The 19,534-nt window shown below is 37.3% G+C and overlaps 1 protein-coding gene across 7 annotated transcripts in view; it reads right to left on the reverse strand.

Moving 5' to 3' along the window:
• Positions 1 to 15,655, reverse strand: part of LOC103464556 (SLIT-ROBO Rho GTPase-activating protein 3-like) — a 39,280-nt gene extending 23,625 nt beyond the window's left edge. For 3 of the 7 annotated variants that reach the window (XM_081607080.1, XM_008408734.3, XM_081607079.1), the window contains exons 1-3: positions 15,132 to 15,654; positions 4,973 to 5,168; positions 342 to 504 (exon numbers count right to left, since the gene is read on the reverse strand). In XM_081607080.1, the coding sequence (XP_081463206.1) occupies positions 342 to 504; positions 4,973 to 5,168; positions 15,132 to 15,198 (426 nt within the window). In that variant the 5' untranslated portion in view covers positions 15,199 to 15,654. Of the gene's footprint in view, positions 1 to 341; positions 505 to 4,972; positions 5,169 to 15,131 lie in introns of all 7 variants that reach the window. The other 4 variants (XM_008408737.3, XM_008408736.3, XM_008408735.3 and 1 more) reach the window with 2 other exon arrangements.
• Between the last annotated feature and the right edge of the window lie 3,879 nt (positions 15,656 to 19,534).

Below are 19,534 nucleotides of genomic sequence, written 5' to 3' on the forward strand. Positions count from 1 at the left end.
CATTTGTGTTAATGCTTTTGTATTAATATCCAAATAGCAATAAATAAATACACATGATTTTAAGTACAATAATCAAGGTTTTATAATATTTTACCAGCAGCAGGAATAATTCTTGTCTTTTTACCATGTTGTACATGTTATGTGTTAAAACTGTGGTATGTTTACTCAAGATTATTAGAAAGTGAGAATGTCATACAAGCATAAAAGTTACATAAATAAACTTTATACTGCTATGTGTGTGCTATGTATACTGATCTGCCCACAACATGCTTTAGAAATGTAATTTGAGCCATTTGTTTGCATGAATGTGCTCGTCTTGTAAGGATCAGTTCCATTCTGACCTTTTTGAAGAGTCTGGTGACATCCTCGCCCACGTGTGCCAGGCGGACAATGACGTTGTTGTTGTAGATGTCGCTGAGAGTGGCGTGGTCTCGGCTCTCTCGCCGGGTCTGGTCCAAAACCAAATACCAGCAGTTCACAGTGGAGATTAGATTTTGGTCTTTCCTGCATGGAGGGGGGAGAAGAAAAAAAAAAACACCTTGTTGGTACAAATGTGCATCTTCAAGGAGTACTGATAGCTGTGCCAAATGCTTCATGTTTCAACTCTGATCAAAGTAACTTAAAACATGAGGCTTAATGAAGATTTTTCCCCTGAAGTCCATCAATAAATACAAGCAGTTTTTACCAATTACAAATGAAAAGCCAGAGGGCGTGCAGAGAGGAAATCAGTACACACACAAATCTGAGGCCTGCTGGTTGCCTGACTGCTCATAGAAGCATGTGAGTTCAATTATCCTCACACCAAATAGTTTATCATCTTGTTGTTGATTTTTCTTGCGTGCATATATGTGTTGGTGTTTTTCAACCTTCCTATGATTGGGATCAGGTTCAGACATACAGAATCATGTCACTATTTTTAATGTTTAATTAAAAAAAAAGTGGTAAAAAAATTGGTTTCCCCTGCAAATAGGTAATCTAATCCAGGATTCAAATGACATCTAAATAGTTCTGTATGTATAAAAAAGGAGAAATCAAATTTAATCATTTTTATCACTTTTACTAATAAGAATACTTTAAAGATAGATTTCAAGCCAAGTACAACATCTATGTTAATCTTTAAGAGCATTGATAAATTTCAAATGAGTTCATGCTTTTGTTTATTTAAAATGAATCCTGGCTGAACTTTGACACAAAGCTGACTTTAATCTCTAATCCTCAGGTGTATTCAATGACTGATCCCAGTTTTCTTCCTCATTATAGTTTCTGTGCTATGACGAAGAAACCTAGAGTCATCTTTATTGTGATTCACACAGAGCACCCACAATAAAGACAGACAGTCACCTGAAACCACCGAAACTATTTGGATTTTATTTGCTTCAGGAAACTCGAAGGTTTCTTTGATATTACAAACAATTAACCACACAATGTGAGTCAGCGCATACTCTAAAGTATTCTCCAATGCATAATGTGAGTGTGGTTAAGGCTTGGCTTTATATTTACTTACAGTTTATGATGTTGCTCTTCTTTTGTACAAATGACGCAGGAAAAAAAGCCAAAACTCCTAATATCTTAATTCACTGTTTTGTTTATCCCCACTCCCTTAAAAACAACTAAAAAAGGGCTGTGCATCTCCATCGCTTTTTTACTTCAGATACTTGAGAAAAAAAGAAAAAAAAAAAGCATGAACAAGCTATTCCTATTGGCTCGCCTCTCAAACTGAGCTGGTGTTTGATCCTGGACATGCCTTCAAGATGACAAGATAAAAATGTCTGCCTGCCGGCTGCTCAAGAATAAGGATGAGTCTTTTCGCATTCAGAGCCCCGGCAGCGCAATGTCAAGCTGTTTAAGGAAAATGACAGGAAGAGGTTTTCCACTTGACAGCCTATAAAAAAAATACAATACCTATTTTACAGCTCGGCCATTGCATCAGAAGAACACAAAACTTAACTCAAGAACCTTTTACTCACAGCACAGAACATAAACTGAATCTGGTACCTCATTCACTGGACATGATGGATATGCAGTGCCTTGCACAACAATTCATGCTTTTTGTTTTCAGATTTCAATAAGAGGACTAGAGGCTAATAACTCTGAGAGCTGCAGAGACGGCAGTTAGTGGTGCTTTTAGCAAATATGGCAAATAATTATGGAAGGGTGCCATGAAGATAGTGATGAAACATTTTGCTTTTTGTCATAAGGCATTTGACGCATGCATTCTGCAAAGAAGAACTGGAGAATATTTCAAGTTTTGAGATACACAAATCTGTAGAGATATAAGACCTCAAAATGCTTGCACCTTTGCTTTACTATCCTACGTGTGAGTGAATAATCAGATTAGATTTTTTGTGAAAACTCTTTACCAATTAAATGCCCTTATCTTTCCACTTGTGAAGTACATATTACTTCACAAGTAATATTGTGAAGGTATTGGCTGTTACCTAATAAAATGTAAAAAAATTTGACTGGTATGAGATATTTTGCAAGGCACTGTTCGTTATGAGTGATGCATGTGGACAGTCCCTTGTAAAGTAAATCTGTACAGTTAATTTAGTACATGTAGCACATTTTTTACTCCTTTATGAGCTTCTGAGGCATGAATGTTCACTTTCTACTGGATCTATGAACAAATCATGCACAGTAACACAGAGAATAGAAATGTTATCATAAGTGGGGAAAATGCAATAAGAGATAAGAGCTTAAAGAGCAGAAGTGAAACAACTGCAGGTTATTAATGACATTAAAGGGCCCCTCCAATCTCTTCTACAAGCATAAAAGTAGCTTTTGACATTCAGTTATAATGATGACCATTTAATGTGACGGAGAAATCTGGGACAGTGAGGGTGTGGGGAGAAGTTTCTGCAGGAGTCTCCCTCTGAGGGAACGCTCCATTAATCAATGTCCTAGTGACGGGAGCTCTCAGCCATGATTGCGCTTTGGGTCCAGTTGGCTAAAGAGAGATTTCATGATGGAGATGAAAAGAGTTTCCCTGCATAAATCGCTGTAGCATAAATCGATGTACAACTACTTAAGAATCAATGACTCCAATTGAACCACAGTGCTAAATGTAACTGATTTTCCTATTTGCTAATCTAAAACTACTTTACGTAAAAAAATGTGCAGGTATCAAGGTAGAAGATACAGATCTATAGGGGTGTGATGAGGTTTTTTTGATTTTGACGCCCTGTTTGAGGCTTTTGCTTTAAAGTAAACACAATCTCCCATTTTGATCTTTTACGATATTTACAAAATTTCTATTCTAATTACTGCGCAGTTTCTTTATGTTTTAATCTTTCCTATCATATTATGATTATCATTATTATTGTTTTTGTTCATCTTGATTTTTATATATTTAACACGTTAATGATGCCACTTCTCCTGAGTTTCCCATCTGTGGGTCAATAAAGGCCATTTCTATTATTTTCTATTCTATTATTCTGTCTCTACAGTTAGTGGTTGTCTAAATTTACTGACAGTGTTGGCAAATAGTCCTACAGCAGACATCACTTGCTAATTAAAACACTGAAAAAAATCACCACTTTTAATCCCTTTTGTCTGGCAGTAAAACTAAAAAGATAACTGAGACAAAATACGAGTATTGATCTAAGAACTGTGAGAATTACACAACTGGGTAACTGTTTGTTTCTAAAATTAGCACCTGCTTCATCACTTCCAAACTGTGTAAAACTTAACGGCCCTTTAGTTGTATTAAGACTGGACAAAATAGGATCATATGTAGGTCATGATCTAAAATATTTAAACTGATCGGACAAGAGATGGTTAATTCTAAGACATTCTTAAAACTCAGGTTCTGTAAAAATAGTTAAATTTATAATTACTAAGTTGCTGTCAATATGCAATCCTACCCAGCAAGGTAAGCTTAAGTTATCAGTTTTGTGCTGCAAGTACGAAGATAAATTTTTCAAAACTGTTTTTATGTTTGAGCCTCACACTTTGAAGTAAAAAAAAATAAAAATAACATAAAATCTTCTCACTAAATCCTTTGTGTAGCTGCATATTTGGTAGAAGAAATGTAAAAATGTGACAGACAAGATATGAACAATTTGTAGGGTTTGTTATGCGACCACTTTATAAAATAAACTGTGAAGTGAAAAATGCTACAGTGAAATGTTTTTTTTAAGTAATCTGAGATTCTAGTTGTAGAAATCAATGCTTTTTTTTTAGAAATGCACAAGCATACCTACATTTTTAAAAAAAGTAAATATATTCAATTAATTTAGTACATTTATAATATTGTTGCTCCCTTATGAGCTTCTTAGGCATAGATATTCACTTTGTACTGGATCTATGAGCCAGTGCATTCATTAATTTATCTTACAGTCTTCATTGATCAATGTTCCAACCTCACAAGAAAATATTATGCTTCAAAGCATTATTAATGTCATTTTTGTATAGTTATCTTCATGCCAAGTGATTCTCATTAACAAAATTGAGTTGGCCAATTTCTGAACATGCACAGTCACAGTGTGCCGCAGGCTAGTCTAAGCATCATCTCCAGCGTGCTGCAGGCCATCGCTGCCCATGACAAATGATCACAATACACTAGAAGTTAAACTACAGAAAATTAGTAATATATCACTTTCTTCCTGCTTCATCGAATTCTAAATAAAGATATGTCCCAGTTTCTCAACGTAATGTGAATTTATGCTCATTTGGCTAGGATTTTATTGTGATGATTTTTGAAAATGTAAACGACCTGATAGCCGGAGAATAAAAGGAGGGGGTGGAGGGATGGATAAAGAGTCTGACCTAGTTGGAAGGAACAAAGCAGCCCGGGGCCACAAGGCGTTTTGGCCCTGGATTCATTTCAGGTCATTTCCTTTGCTTTTATCCCTTCTCCCTCCTTGCTTTTTATCCCCCCTCTGTTTTGCTCTCTGTCTGCAGTGGCAGTGATCTGCATGGCACACGAGTGATGTTTGTTTATCAGGTGTTTTTCTCTGCTTTAAACACTCACTTGAAATGCTGGTGCTCTCTGGAGCTGCGGATCTTGGAGGAGTAGCGCTCAGCCAGCTTATCCAACCCTCGGGAATACTCTAGCTGGAGTTCGGCCTTTCGGCGAAAGAACTCTTGCAGGTCCTGCAGCAGCTGCAGCCGGGACTCGGACTGCTGCTCCAGACATCGGAACTGCTCCACCAGCTGGTTACGAATCTCTGTACAAAACAAAAGAGAATTAGCAAAATAAACAGAGCCTCTCTACATGTCTGCGTGGCCCCCCCTTCCCTTCCCAATTAGGATCACCAAGGCATGTGATCGCACATTTAATCCAAAAGTAATGCAACCAAACAGAACAAAGTCATCATAAGTGGAGAAAACCAAAATGTCAGAATTCATTTGTCTGCCAGCTTTACATGCAAGTGTTTGTGGGGATAGAGGGAAGGAGAGAGAGAGAGAGAGCAGGGGTGTCTGCTTGCTGGGGTTGCACACGTGCATACAGTATGAGATGCATGTCTGATGATCGCAGCAGACAGCACGGAAAATTCAAAATAGGTCAGCTTCTCAAAATGCATTGTGCCGAGAGAGCCTTCAGAGGACATTGGCTGAAATACACAAACTGCGAGCATTTGTCTTATTACATGATTACAATGATTCCTCTGTGTTTGAGGTTCGAACACCAAATTGCATCGTTTTAAAAGTGGGAAAAGTCTCGTTTTAGGCAAACATTTTGAAGCACAATCGAGAGACATAAAACAAGAAAATGCATCGTCGTCCCTTTGTAAAGAAACACATTCATTTTTTTGTAAATTGGCTGCTGTCCAGTGTTATGCAGTTAATGTCCAGCAGACAACCAGGCCACGTGTTTTACTGATAAGGACAGGTTTACAGATTTATCAGTACGACAGCTAATAAAAACCTCCTGACTCCTTCCTGAATAGCCTAGAATTTTAATGAAGCCATTTTCAGTCATCTCTGGCATTCCATGTAATAAAACCTCCAATAAAACAAAAATACAACCAGGAATATTACCACGACTCTTACATTTTTTTTAAAAAAGGCCATAAATTCTATACCAACACATACCTGTAGCGTCTAAAGAAAGACAGCAATAAATACAGCAACTACATAGCTGCTAAATATAAACTGTTTATTGCTATATGCTCCTTTACAACTTATGTCCAACCTACAGGTACACCTTGATTAAAGAATTAGAAATATTAAAATCCATCTAGATAAACATTTCTCACAATATTTCGCTTCCCTATCACCAGGGAGGAGATTAGGTGCACTCTGGTAGGACACCAGTCCATCACAGGGCAACATGCACTGTGTGTAAAGTTATTAGGTAAATCAGTATTTTGAACATGTCATCATTTGTAGGCATATTTTCTAAATCACAGCTGGATAAACTTGCTTTATGGATTTAAAATAAGAGCAAGTTTAGAAGAGCATCAGTTTAAAACTCCCTCCAGCTTTTACATGAATATTTATGACATTTATAAATCATTCATATTTCTATAGTTTTGGCAGATACATATTGCAGTAAGTATGTTTAGTCAGTGTGTTCACCACAACATGTCTCAATATTAATGTTCTCAATAATCAAAATTAAAGTATTTTAGTATACTATTTAGGATCCAGTCGAATGGACTTCCTCTGTCATTGATGCCGAAACAAGATATAGATTTTAGTGACTGAAAGTGACCACAAATGAGATAATGTCTTTCATGTGACATCACAGCAACAGAAAAGGCTGGGAAGGGTGGGAAAAATGCAAATCGCAATCAATGGATATTTATTGAGCAGCTGTGAAGAATATTAGTTCAGAGACTGAATGACACATGGAAGGAATGTGATTGAAATATTATTCAATGAAAATGCAACAATATATTTACATCCAAGTCTATCTGATGACATCATAAAATGCAGTTTAGTCGTCGTCAGCTGGTGTAGGCTCTTTAATATGGGTTATCCTCAACACCCTGAGCATACAAGTTTAAGTCTCTTATTTTCATCGCGAATGTGTCAAAAAACAAACGTGACAGAAAGATTTTCGAGCCTCATGAGAATACAAGTACAGGCAAACTGTTAGCTTCTAATAACATGTGCATCTATTTAAGAAGTTCCTTTAGTCTCCAATCTATAAACACTTATGCTTGTTTTCACTCCTTTTATTTTGTCATTCTGACATCTTAAGAGTTAGACAAAACTCAGACCTGGACTGATTCTACAGTCAATACTAATTCTTTACAAACACATGTTGTGATTTATGAACACATTAATAGTGAAACATAATTAAAAAAAACGTTTCTTAGTTTTCTCCAAAATATTGTCAAAGCTTATTTTGTTATTGAAAATCTAACATCACAATTATCTTCTCGACTGAATATACGAGACACAGCAACACAGATGAACTTTTCTATTTTGTACATTTATATAGATTATTATGTTCAAGTTAAATTCATATTAATTCTGAAAAAACAAGTATTTTTCTATGCACTCCGTGGTGACGTACAGCCACTTTGGATACTTTAGCATTAATTATACTAAACTACCTCTGACCTCACATGCACAGATTATGCAGAGACATATGCAAGGCTTTTTGAACAAAGTTCTTTTGTGTAGAACGTAACGAGACCACTTGACCAACGCTGTTTCAAAAGATCCCTCTATGACAGACTGTTACAAGCATGCATATCATTGCTGAACTGACAGCAAATCTATGTAAATGCATGAACAGAGAAGGCTGCCTTCAAGAGATCCCTTCTGTTAAGATTCTTCGTGCCATTTTTTCCGAAAGCAGAGGGAAGGATGACAAAAATTCCTTCCCCACTGTCTGTGAGGGGAAATTGTGAATGAGTGAGCAAAGACTCAGACATACAAAGTAAATATGTAATCCCCTGATATGCGGAAAGGAGGAGATGTACCTCTTTTGGTCCCCACAGTTGCCTAGTTGCCTGGTTACATGCCTCTGGAGGCATTTCAGCGAGAGCAGGCCAGTTCCCTGCTCCAACAGTCGCAGCAGTCAGTCTGTTTAGCATAATGGCCAAGGACAAGGGCAACGTACTCTGCTTCAGAATAAGCAACAACCAGCCTCTAACGATGAATAAGGCAGCGATCAAGTCCAAAACTTCACGGGCTGTGATGCACTCTTGAACTGAAATAGACCAATGAGCAACACAATTTGTTGGTTTAAGTGATTATTATCCCCAAATGTCAGCAAGCAAACAACTCAGAGAGCAAGATTTTATTTCGTCGATTTAAAAAAGAAAACCAGATGCACTTATGATATTTGCTTTCCCCCCCCCTCCTGTGTGACAGTTATTTTTAGATCCTAAAGTGTTACTAGCAATAGAGCACTACATTCAATGAATGATTCAAGCCTTTGCAGGGTAATGCATAATTACACAGAAGCTTGCAAGGAATTCAAGAAACAGGACCCAGACACTTTTTTCCTCTCTCTTTAGTTGAGAGTAATAAAATGTCGAGTAGCATGTCATACCAGATTCTTTGCCTGGGAACATTGTGTATGCTCCACACCCAAAGGCTGGTGGAAATTCACAAACAGGGTTTTGGACATTTGGTGGCGTTTCTTACCCTGTTCAGATCGAGATACACCAACATTTAATACTCAATGCATCTCTTTAAGGATATGGCAATAGATTTTGATAATTAAGATTAATGGCTGCACAAATGTAGCTTGTTCTACGGTGGATAAAACATTAGGTAAGCAGTGACATCATTGATTGTGTGCAATGAGTGTTTCACTTTAATATGTCAGAAACAAGAGTCAACTTGGACTGAAAATATGCCAAATAATGGTATTTCTGGATTTTAGCAGATATAAAACTATTTATTTGTGATAAGTTTTCAGTTTTAAAAATACACTCTCTGGCCACTTTACAAGGTACACCTTTCTGATTCAGTATAACTTATTTATTTAATGCTAACTAACTCACAACACATGTCATCTCAAGGTACTTTGTAAAAATACAAATTTCAAAACATACTGACAAATATGATGGCTTAAGACAAATATTGAATTAGCCAGCAATGCATTAATTAAGGCATGTAAAGACAAATTAATGAAGTTTAAACCAAACATCAAAATTGGGGGAAGGGAATCTTAAACTAGTGAGTTTAGTCATTGTATTGCTGTTAAACAAAACAGTCTGATTATTACAGAAGCAGCTTATCTACTTGGTTTTTCACTCAATTTTTTGTCTGAACTACTGAGAACGTGCAAAAAAGAAAAGAAAAATATTCTGTGAGCCACAGATCTATTGTTGATGTCAGTCAAATAGCCAGACTGGCTTTAAATGAAAGAAAAAGCAACAATAGCTGAAGCAAGAAATGTTGCAGCCGAAGTCTGGAAGACATCTGACCTCTGATGGGCAACAGCAGCAGAAGATCACACCGGATGCCAGCTGAAAACAAGAATCCAAGTCTACAATTCACACAGGTTCAGCAAAAGTGGAAAGATGTTGTCTGGTCTTTTAAATATTGATTTTGATACAATATTAAGACGGTTAGTTGTCATAACATGATAGCAAAGCAAAGTCTTAATGACTCAGGATGGTGCTGGTGGTGTAATCATGAAGGATAGCCTCTTGACACAGTCAGTACCAAACGGATGTTGTTTGAATGCCACACCTTTCCAGAGTATTGCTGCTGTTGAATTCCAACAGCCTCCACAGTCACCAGGTCTCAATCCAAGGAATGTTTTAGATGTCTCCCTGCTTTAAACACACCTGATTCAGGTTTCTGCGGTTCAGCAAAAGTCTGTCAACCAGCCAGAAACCAGATGTACTGAAGCAGGGAAACATCTATAACACGCTGGGAGTTATGCCTTGAGGATCATGATTGGAAAAAAAAAGAAATGACTCATATTCTGATGTGCAGCCAACAAATCTGCACCAACTATGAGGCACTATCATGTCATATTAGACCCGATACTGAGAGATATTTTTACCACCTTGTTGAATCTATGCCAAGGCAGTTCTGACTGCAAAATACCAGCCGGTACGAAGCTGGTCAGTGACTATTTAATATTCAACAAAGCCCCCAGTAATTTAATGTTAAATGATGCTGGTAAATATTTTTCTCTCTTTAAATGGTAATGTGGCACACAGCATTCAAACTGACAGTCAGTAATTGTAAACCCACCTCAGTGTCAAGCTGAAACATAATTTAGCTTGACACTACATCGTTTAATGTGGTGCTACATTAAGCGACGTAGCACCACCTACATCGTTTAATCTGATATAATTACAGCTCGAAAAGGTTATTTGTTACAAATGTTTGCCCTTCCTGAAATGTTAGAGGGCCGTCACCTGCTATTTTTACTCTGCAGGGTCAAAAAAGACATGCTCACCCAACAAATGTAACAGAAGCAGCGCTTGGGGTGGTTACGCTCCGATCTCTGGCAGACAGTCAAATGAAATAAGGGAAAGCTTTGGTCACCGTTTCATCCCAGCTCTGCCAGCTAGGCGTGGGCTTTACAACAGAACAGAGCACCAAATACAACGCAGAATGGAGTCGCCGTCACCACGGTTGCCAGTTCAAAGTAGCCGAGCACAGTTATTAGTAAGCGTGGCCAGTAGCTGTGACTGAGACTGTTGTTAGCCATGCGTGGCTAGTCACAAGGGGCCTAACCCAAAATGACACGTTGACATAATTTGGAGCAAATCAAGGCTGTGTTGTGTGAGCGCTTGTTTTCTGAATGCAGTAATGACTATGGCATGCATTTATAGTTGGTTTGGTTGAGTTCACATAAGCTTGCTCGCTCACTCCTGAAAAATGCTTTTAACAACTAACTGCGTCACTCTTGGTGTAATCACACAGGAAAATCCAAAATTTACAGGCGCAGTTCCAAACGGCTTTCTCCTTGGATTTCATAAGGCTCCGCTGCGAAGCCTTGGTCTGTCACCGAAGCAACAAACAAGAATCTCAAACATTGGTGTTACCAAGACACAAACAACAAAGATATTTATGGCGCTGTCAAAATTCAACCATAACACTTCAGGCCAGCATTTATCAAAACATTTTTTTCCTTTGTGATGGAATCTGGCAGAAAGGTTTGTCTGCTTGCTCCCCAAGGAAATGTGTATTTGTGAAGAAAATCACATTAATTTCAAGGCTATCAATAAAACTGACTGAAATATCAAGTCCTTAACTATGATAAGGTTGTAGTTGGGCTGCCCAAAGTCTTCAGCGCTTTTTATTTTTAAAACAACTCTAAATTATGGAAAAGATGTGCAAGGCTTAAGATACAAAACTGAAACAGCATGATGGATAATAGAGCTCTGCATTTTGGCAAGAAATAAAATAGAATAATTTCTCACAAATAAAGTCACTAACTTGGCCAACAAGTTGGTGATTATTTTGTGAATTATTTTATTATTATTCACAAAATTATGACATTAGTATAGCTAAAACATGCATAAAAGGATAAATCAACCATTTGTTCAAAAAGTGACAAAATGTCAGAGAAACAAACACTTGTAAAGTGCAGAAGGTTTGGGTCTGATTGATCTGCTGTGCAGTCAGCAGCTGAGCTTTACTGGAGGCCAGCGTCAGTGCATGAATAAAATCCTCGTAGCACCAAACCAATCCAAGCCCCGTTAGCAAATGAGCTTAAGATGTCAGCTTAAAAGCCTTTCCTGAAACTGAGACGAGTGATCGGGCTGTGATGGCTCTCTCAGAGACGCAGAGCCGAGTGCAGACCGATCTGTGTGTAAGTGTGAGCGTGAAGACAGTGTGAGAGTGAAAGAGTGACAAAAAGAAATTTCACCACACCTCTCCTCTGACTATAAATGCTCATCATGTTCTTCATTCCCGACACGTGTTGACAATCCTTTGTCATTTCAGCTGTGCAGTGGTTAGCTGTTCCATCTAAGCCTGGCTTCACACCGGCTATACGTTCTGTGCTTTGAGTGAGCCGTTGAGGCTTTCTGGCTCCAACGTTAACAAGCTGGAGCATAAACACATCTCAGACATACGATATTGATCTCATATGCAATCAGTCGTCCATCACAGTCTCGGTGTGTAAGTAGAAGTAGCACAGACATTAAAAAGGTGCTTATCTGTAATGATAATTGCATGCGACTGGTCTTCAATCATAAGTGGGCATCTTTCACGTTGATTCATTTCAACGATGGATTAAACTAAATTAACATGCCTCCAACATGCATGTGACAAAATCTTATGGCACAAGATCTTGTGACCTTAAAACAGGTCTCTTCAAAGTGAAGTCCGTCTTTTGAGTCTATCTTCGTTTAGAGGAGTCATTTTGTGCTATTGTTATTATGAGTGTTGGATATGAAGGTAAATTATGCACCATGCTGCATATTTGTATTTTATTTTTAGTCAATTTTCGTTTCAGATCAAATATTACAAAATGAGAGAACAGATCACAAGACATGATTTCTTTATAAAATGTGCATTTTGTGAAAAAAAACCTGAAGTGTAATTGGTGTTAGGTAACTAATTAAGTATTATGTATTCAGGGTCTTTGTGTCTGTAATGTATTTTAAGACATTTGTTATTAATGCCTCATGGAAGCTTTTGAGGCGGTAAAGTGGTCAGTCATTAAGAAACTACAACTGTTTCAATGCCAAAACAGCAGAAATCAGGCAGAGACAACTTTAAAAAAAAATAAAAAAATTAATAAAAATTTCTAAAGATGGAAAAAAAAAATGTTTTTTTTTCTTCTTATAACTAGCTTACTAATTATGAGAAGTCAATTTTTCTTGTAAAACCAAAGGAGAAAGACATCAGCAGTGTTACTGATTTGTTGTCGTCATTGTAAAGAGACATCATCATGAGATCCATCATCATCATCATCATCATCCTTTAGCACATGTTCATAATATCATACAGCCGTAGTTTCAACCCAGACATCAAATGTGTATTATTGTTGAGCAGCGGGAGGGCTGGTGCCAATCACTGGGCGAGAGACGATGAATTCAAAAAACTGATCACCACTCAATCACATAGCAACACAGTGACACTCAATGACAACCATCTAGACTCCTAAAAGAGTCCAACAATCTAATGTGCATAACTTTGGTAGAGTTGATTGATAGAATCCAGACATGCTTTGGGAGAACATACAAAATCTACAGACCTTTGTACTGCACAGCAATAGAGCTAACAATTACTACTACACCATGCAGCCCCAAAAGGGTAATCACAATAATAATATGATAAATACATATTATTTTATCTCAGAGCTTCAGGGCATTTTGTTCTTTCAGCATTTCAAACCCTCATTTTGTACAGCTGTTTGTCTTCCTACTTCGATTTAATACATGTAAAGAATGAATTTTATACCCATCGTACCCAAATCTGTGTTTTTCATTGCACTTAGGGATTGGCATGATATAAAAATAAATATAAATATTTATTTCCACTTTATTTTTTTTGTTTCTGAACCATTTTTGTGGGATTCGACTCTAATAAATATGACAGTTATGGCCAAAATAAAAAACTCTCAGAAAGCTTCTGCTGATAAATATTTACAAAGGTCATGTAACCACATTTCTTCATAGTATACTTGGAGTAGAATATAGAAATGTACTTTTGATGATTGGGTTTCAAAGCAGGAACACTATTTTATCTAAACACAGTTCGGAACATGATATTTTAAATATGGATGATGTAATAAAAAAATTTCTCTAAATAGGTTCAGATCACTGAATGTGAAAAAGCATTCATTTTTGTTTAAATGCTTCATCAATGTAAAATAATAAAAAAAAGGTTGTGATTAATTAGAACACACTGTGTGTGGGGAATCTTGGGGGGTTTACACAGACAAAAAAAAAAACAAACAAAAAAACAAGACCAAAGTAAAAAAAAAACAACAAAAAAAACTACATTGATGACTGCAACACTAAACGTGGTCATGAAAGTCGAATAACAGAAAGAGACTGAAGCTACAAGTTCAACATTGCAAATTTTTTGCAAATTGTCCTGATAAAGATATGCCTGTTTTAACCACCTTTGATGTAAATGAGCAGGACTAGGAAAAAAAGCAGTAAGTGGCTGCAATCCATTTAGTGGTCATTCTTCTTGAGTGCATTTCTCCTGCAGAACTAGCTCACATGAATACTCAACCGGAATGTGGTCGGTTCATGTAGCTCATACCTTTGCTCTTATTTCTTTCTCAGACCAAAATGTCTGCAATGGACATAATAACCTGCAAAAACAATTCTCTCTCAAACTGCATGGAACTGAGCTAGCATTGCTTTAACTAACGCTTCTTTTAAACTCATTGGTTTGTTTGTCTTGTAAACAAAGTAATCAGTTAGCATGCAAAAAGATCTAACTGGCTTCTGGGGTTCAGACAGACTGAATGACACCTTACAGCAACAGGAAATGCAAGACTTACATTAAAACCACAACAATAAGAGGTGCAGCATGATGACAAGACAAGCCTGACTATTCACATCCTGCAATCTGTCTGATCCGTTCCTGACTTTCTTCTCACTCTCACTGGTTGGTTCATCCAGTCACATACTTAGTGTCAGACAGTGAAATCCTTTCATAGTTCATAATTCATACAGACAGCATGCATAATTCATGGACTTTCTGAACTGTTGTGTGACCTTCTCAAGCATTCCCTCCTATTCTTTCTCATATCACACTGAGTCATGAAGTGACAGGAAAATACTACAAAAGGGATGATCGCCATCTCTCTCATATGTCTTAACTTTTTCACGCCAAAGAAGCTTCTGCAATGGGAAGGTGGGAACATTTTAAGAGTTGAAAGTACTTTAAAAATATATATTGTAGGATCATCAGGGATAACTGTCAAAGCTTGCATAGAGCAAAGAAATAATAAAAGCCCGTTGCTCACATGGTCACACACAAAGCGAGGCATGTTTGAGAAACTGGAGCACAGAGTTCTCTGCAGTAGCTAGATGCTTGCCTTAAATTTTCCCCATATTTAATTTCAAGGAAAAAAGAACTCCATCTAAATAAAATGGAGTGAAACATGATGCCAGGGACAATTTCTGGAAGGAAGGCAGGAAAATAAGTTATCTAAACCAACGTGATCTCTCCCACCCCACAACACTGCACACTAGAGCCACATAAAGATTGTAGTAAAGTTATGCAAGGGTGTCCTCCCACCAAAGCAACAACAACAATAGGAGCAGGCCCTGCACGTCACCCACCTTTCACTTGGGTCTCATATTCGGCAATAATCTCTTTGTCCTTCTTGACTTTGGCCTGAGATGACATTTTGCGGCGAGCGGCTTGTGCAGTCCTCGGGCAGGAATCGAGGGTGTCGGTTGCCACAATGCGGCGTTCAGCCCCTCCGCAGTCCTCTCCGGGCAGCTGGGCAGCAAATCAGAACCGAATCATGTCCAGATCGACGCAACTTTCGGAGGCTAAACGCACTTCTGGTCCTCCTGGCTGCGGTGCTGCCGTGCTGCGTTCAGGGCGACGTCTTTCTCAAAGTGCTTAATGATCTCCGATCCTGACCACTCCTCCTCCTCCTCTTCACCAGCACTCCTCAGTAAATCATGAACCAGTTCACGTCTAATGTACATGCAAACTCAACTCAACCCCAGTGATAGGAGGTCCTTCAGAAAAGCATTCTTCAGTTTGCCTTTTTTTTTTTTTTTTCTTTTGTTGGCCTCTCCTTTTCTGTGCGAGTTCAATGCTGCTGCAGATTTGGCTGAATGGATGTGAAAGTCAGTGGGAGACTCCTCCCCCCAGTCCTCTCCCCACTCTCTCTTTTCTTTCATGGATGATTTAAGATTCTTCTGTGTGAACTGAAATTAAAATCTGTCTCAATAACAGATTGCATGTTGTCTGCGGGGACACAGGCCATGACTTTGTGGGCATTCATGGGAATTAAATCTGCAGGCTTGCCAATGCCACAAATGTTGCAGTTTCACAAACACATGGATGTGTTAAGGTAGCATAGCATGTATGGTCTTAGCAAGAGAATAACACTGCATCCTCATGGTCTGTCAAGATATTATGATCATGATGGAGCTCTTGACCTTTTAGTCTCCTATTTTCTGCATCATTGGTTATCAAAGTAGGGGCCAAGACCCAACTGCAGGTGATGAGAAACCATGTGTGAGTCTGGAGGATGTACAGCAAGCAAATTAAATATACCGGTATGTCTCAAAAGCCTCTCGACCCCACTGAGGACGAAGGGTGTAAGAAAATGGATGGATGGATGGATGGATGGATGGATGGATGGATGGATGGATGGATGGATGGATGGATGGATGGATGAATGGATGGATGGATGGATGGATGGATGGATGGATGGATGGATGGATGGATGGATGGATGGATGGATGGATGGATGGATGGATGGATGGATGGATGGATGGATGGATGGATGGATGGATGGATGGATGGATGGGTGGTATATCTCAAAAGTTAGAATATTGTGAACAAGTTTTCAAATTTTGTCACTTATTTCAGAAAGTAAAACTTGTTTATTAAATAGATTTATTAGACACAGTGTAACATTTCAAGCCTTTATTTTTTTAAATTGTAAGGATTCTGGTCCATGAATTACTGGATCCATGCATTGTGGGGGAAATCAGTCTGTGGTTCTGCAGAGGTAATCTGGAAGTCCGACTTCAGGTCATCTGTATTGTTGGTTCTGGTGCCTCCCGTCTTCCTCTCGACAGTACTCCTTAGATTCTCTCTGGGGTTAAAGGTCAGGCCCATTTGCTAGAAAATGAAGCACAAGCACAGCTTTTGGTACCTTTGGCTGTGATGATGATCTCTGGAAAAATGTATTAATATTTTCAAATGACAGCGGTACAAATGAACATTTTTGCAGTACAAACATAAATGTTTGACACCAGTTTAATTTGATTTGAGGAAGGTGGAACGGGAAAACTTCACTCAGGCAAAACAGATTATTAACAGATGTTGACATCTCATTATTGACTGCATTGTGAGCTAATTGTAAACTACAGTCGATGCACTTATGAAACCTTTTCTGAAGCCGTTGTCTGAGCTACTTATAGCATTGAGCTGTTATGTGTAACTCAGTCTGACACGGTTTGACATGACTTCCTGTATCATCTTAGTTATTATTTGCTATTTTTGATTTTTTTATGTCTCCCAAAATGGTCTCACATGAGAGCAGCTGCTGTAGTGAGAAGATTTCATTTTACCTGAGCAAAGAAATGCTCATCCACCTGTGCAGCAAATCTTCAGGAAATCTGTAGGTAAAAGTCAGTCTTAGACAAACTGAAAGATCCCAGTAGGGATGCGGCAGAAAATTTCCCAAAGAATTACCAATCCAACACAAACTTTCGGGGAAAAACTAGGAAATAGACCTCAGCTTGAACTTTACACAAGCTATGTATTTTTGAAATAAAGTGAAGAAGTTGTGCCTACCCAGGCAACTGGGTACAATCTTACCCCAAAAAAAGTACTCATGAGCAATCCTTCTTCTCCATACATGACACAAATAAATAATAGATTTGTTCTGGTTATAGTATTGGACCATTATATTGGGCAACAGAGGATTGCCCAGGTCACATACTGTAAACCTTGAAGAGTTACAAATTTTGTTATTTTGTGAGTTTATTATTAATTTTAAAACAATCCATTTTTAATTGGACCTCTGAAATGTTTTTATGAAGCTATTTTATCAAATAAAATAAAATTTCACCTCAGGTTCAAGCACGGTAAGTGATTCAGGGCAAAAATGAGCAGCTTTTGTTTCAAATTTTGATTTCTATGCACACATTAAAATATAGTTAGGTTCCTGAGAGAACATGGTTAACAGCAGAACAAATGCATTTAATTTTATATGATCTATAATGCTTAGTTGAACAGATGTTACTTGTTTACATTCAACCCATTACATGAGTAATCCTGTCCAGACACAGGATCCCCCTCTGCAGAGGTGGTCAGTCCATCACAAGGCAACACAGGGATTTACAGCCATACAAACATACTTTTAAATCCAAGCAAAAACTGGAGTTTCCAGTTTGATATAAAATTCAGGCTTTGTATGGATGCCAGAGTACATGTTGGCTTGAACTTTTTTGCATGCACAGGGAAACTATGCAATCTACAAAGAAAGGCCTCAGGCACGATTTGAACCTACAGCCTTCTTGTTGTTAGGCAACAGTGCTAACCGCCACATTTACAGAGTAGTCTATATTTACATTTATATTAGTTCTGAAGAAAATGATTAAATTAGTTCTTTAATAAAGAACTAGTAAAAATGTTGATAAAAACATGTCATATATATATATATATATATATATATATATATATATATATATATATATATATATATATATATATATATATATATATATATATATATATATATGTTTATGTTTAAAGTTAAAGTTGGAAAATGTTCTCAAGATTAGCTGTTTTGTAATACAAAAAATACATAAACTCAAATAATTTTGCACACATTTCATAAAATGTTGATCTTAATGTCTGAGTAGAGCTAAGATACTCCAACATCAACAAAGATTATGCAACATAAGATTAGCATTAAAGCAGGAGGATCAAAATGTACTTGCTAATTTTTAGGGTTATTGCCCATATGTTCAGTAAAACAAAATCTAAAAACATCTGCACAGAGCTAATTCTGAGCTGCATGATTCACTTGCATTTGGCTGATTTAAAGATTAGAATGATGAAGGTTCATTGCAACTGCTTCTCAAGGAGAATGTTGTTTATCTGTCATCAGCCATATTCGTCCTAACTCTAAATCTGATGATGAAGCAGCAGAAAAGCAGTCCGCAGTTTGCAGATGTGCTTTTCTAGTTTCAATTTATGACGCAACATTTTCCATAACAAGATGAACAAAATAAAGCAAGAACCTACAAAAGAATGTTCCATAAGCAAATATGAGCATCTGCACAAATACAAATACATGTTTAGTTTGATATTTTGCAATTTTTTTAAAGCTGTATTTGTTATGTATTATATGATATCGTCATCTAAGCAAGAATAGGCAAGACAGAGGGCAGTTCAGTTGCCCTTGGTAACAGCATGCTACCAAGGGTGTATTTTTTTTGCATATACAGCATGTACATGCAAAAAAATACACAAATTAATAGTTACATCAAAATTTTTAAAAAATGGTAAAATTAGTGAAAGACCAAAATAAATAAATTAATTTAATTAATATATTAAAAGTATGAACAACACTAAGGTTTATTTGCATTATGTTTTTTTAATAACAGAAAACTACAGCACAAAAGATAACAGCTTTATCTTCTGCAGAGACCAGATTAGTGAAATGTAATCTTTCCTATGGAGAAAAGTCAAAAATAACATCTCAGTAAATATTGAATCTTAACCTTTCATTTGGAAAATTAAGGCTCCAGGGTCTAAAGGAGGAATAAATACCTAGATAATCTAACTTGCTGGATGTCCATTTTGAAGTTATCACAATGAATGAGAATTTGGGGAGCCAAGACATTTTAAAGTGTTGATTCATGGCATTTTTTCAAGGCAATGATCAGAATAGCCATCTACCAAGAAGTCTTTGAGCATCTTATGTTTTTCTCTGCTGAAAAACTTTAAGAAGATGCCAATTTTATGCTCCAGCAGACCTTGG

This window comes from Poecilia reticulata, chromosome 5 (assembly GCF_904066995.2).
Source record: "Poecilia reticulata chromosome 5, P_reticulata-male-v2, whole genome shotgun sequence".
NCBI classification, from domain to species: domain Eukaryota; kingdom Metazoa; phylum Chordata; class Actinopteri; order Cyprinodontiformes; family Poeciliidae; genus Poecilia; species Poecilia reticulata.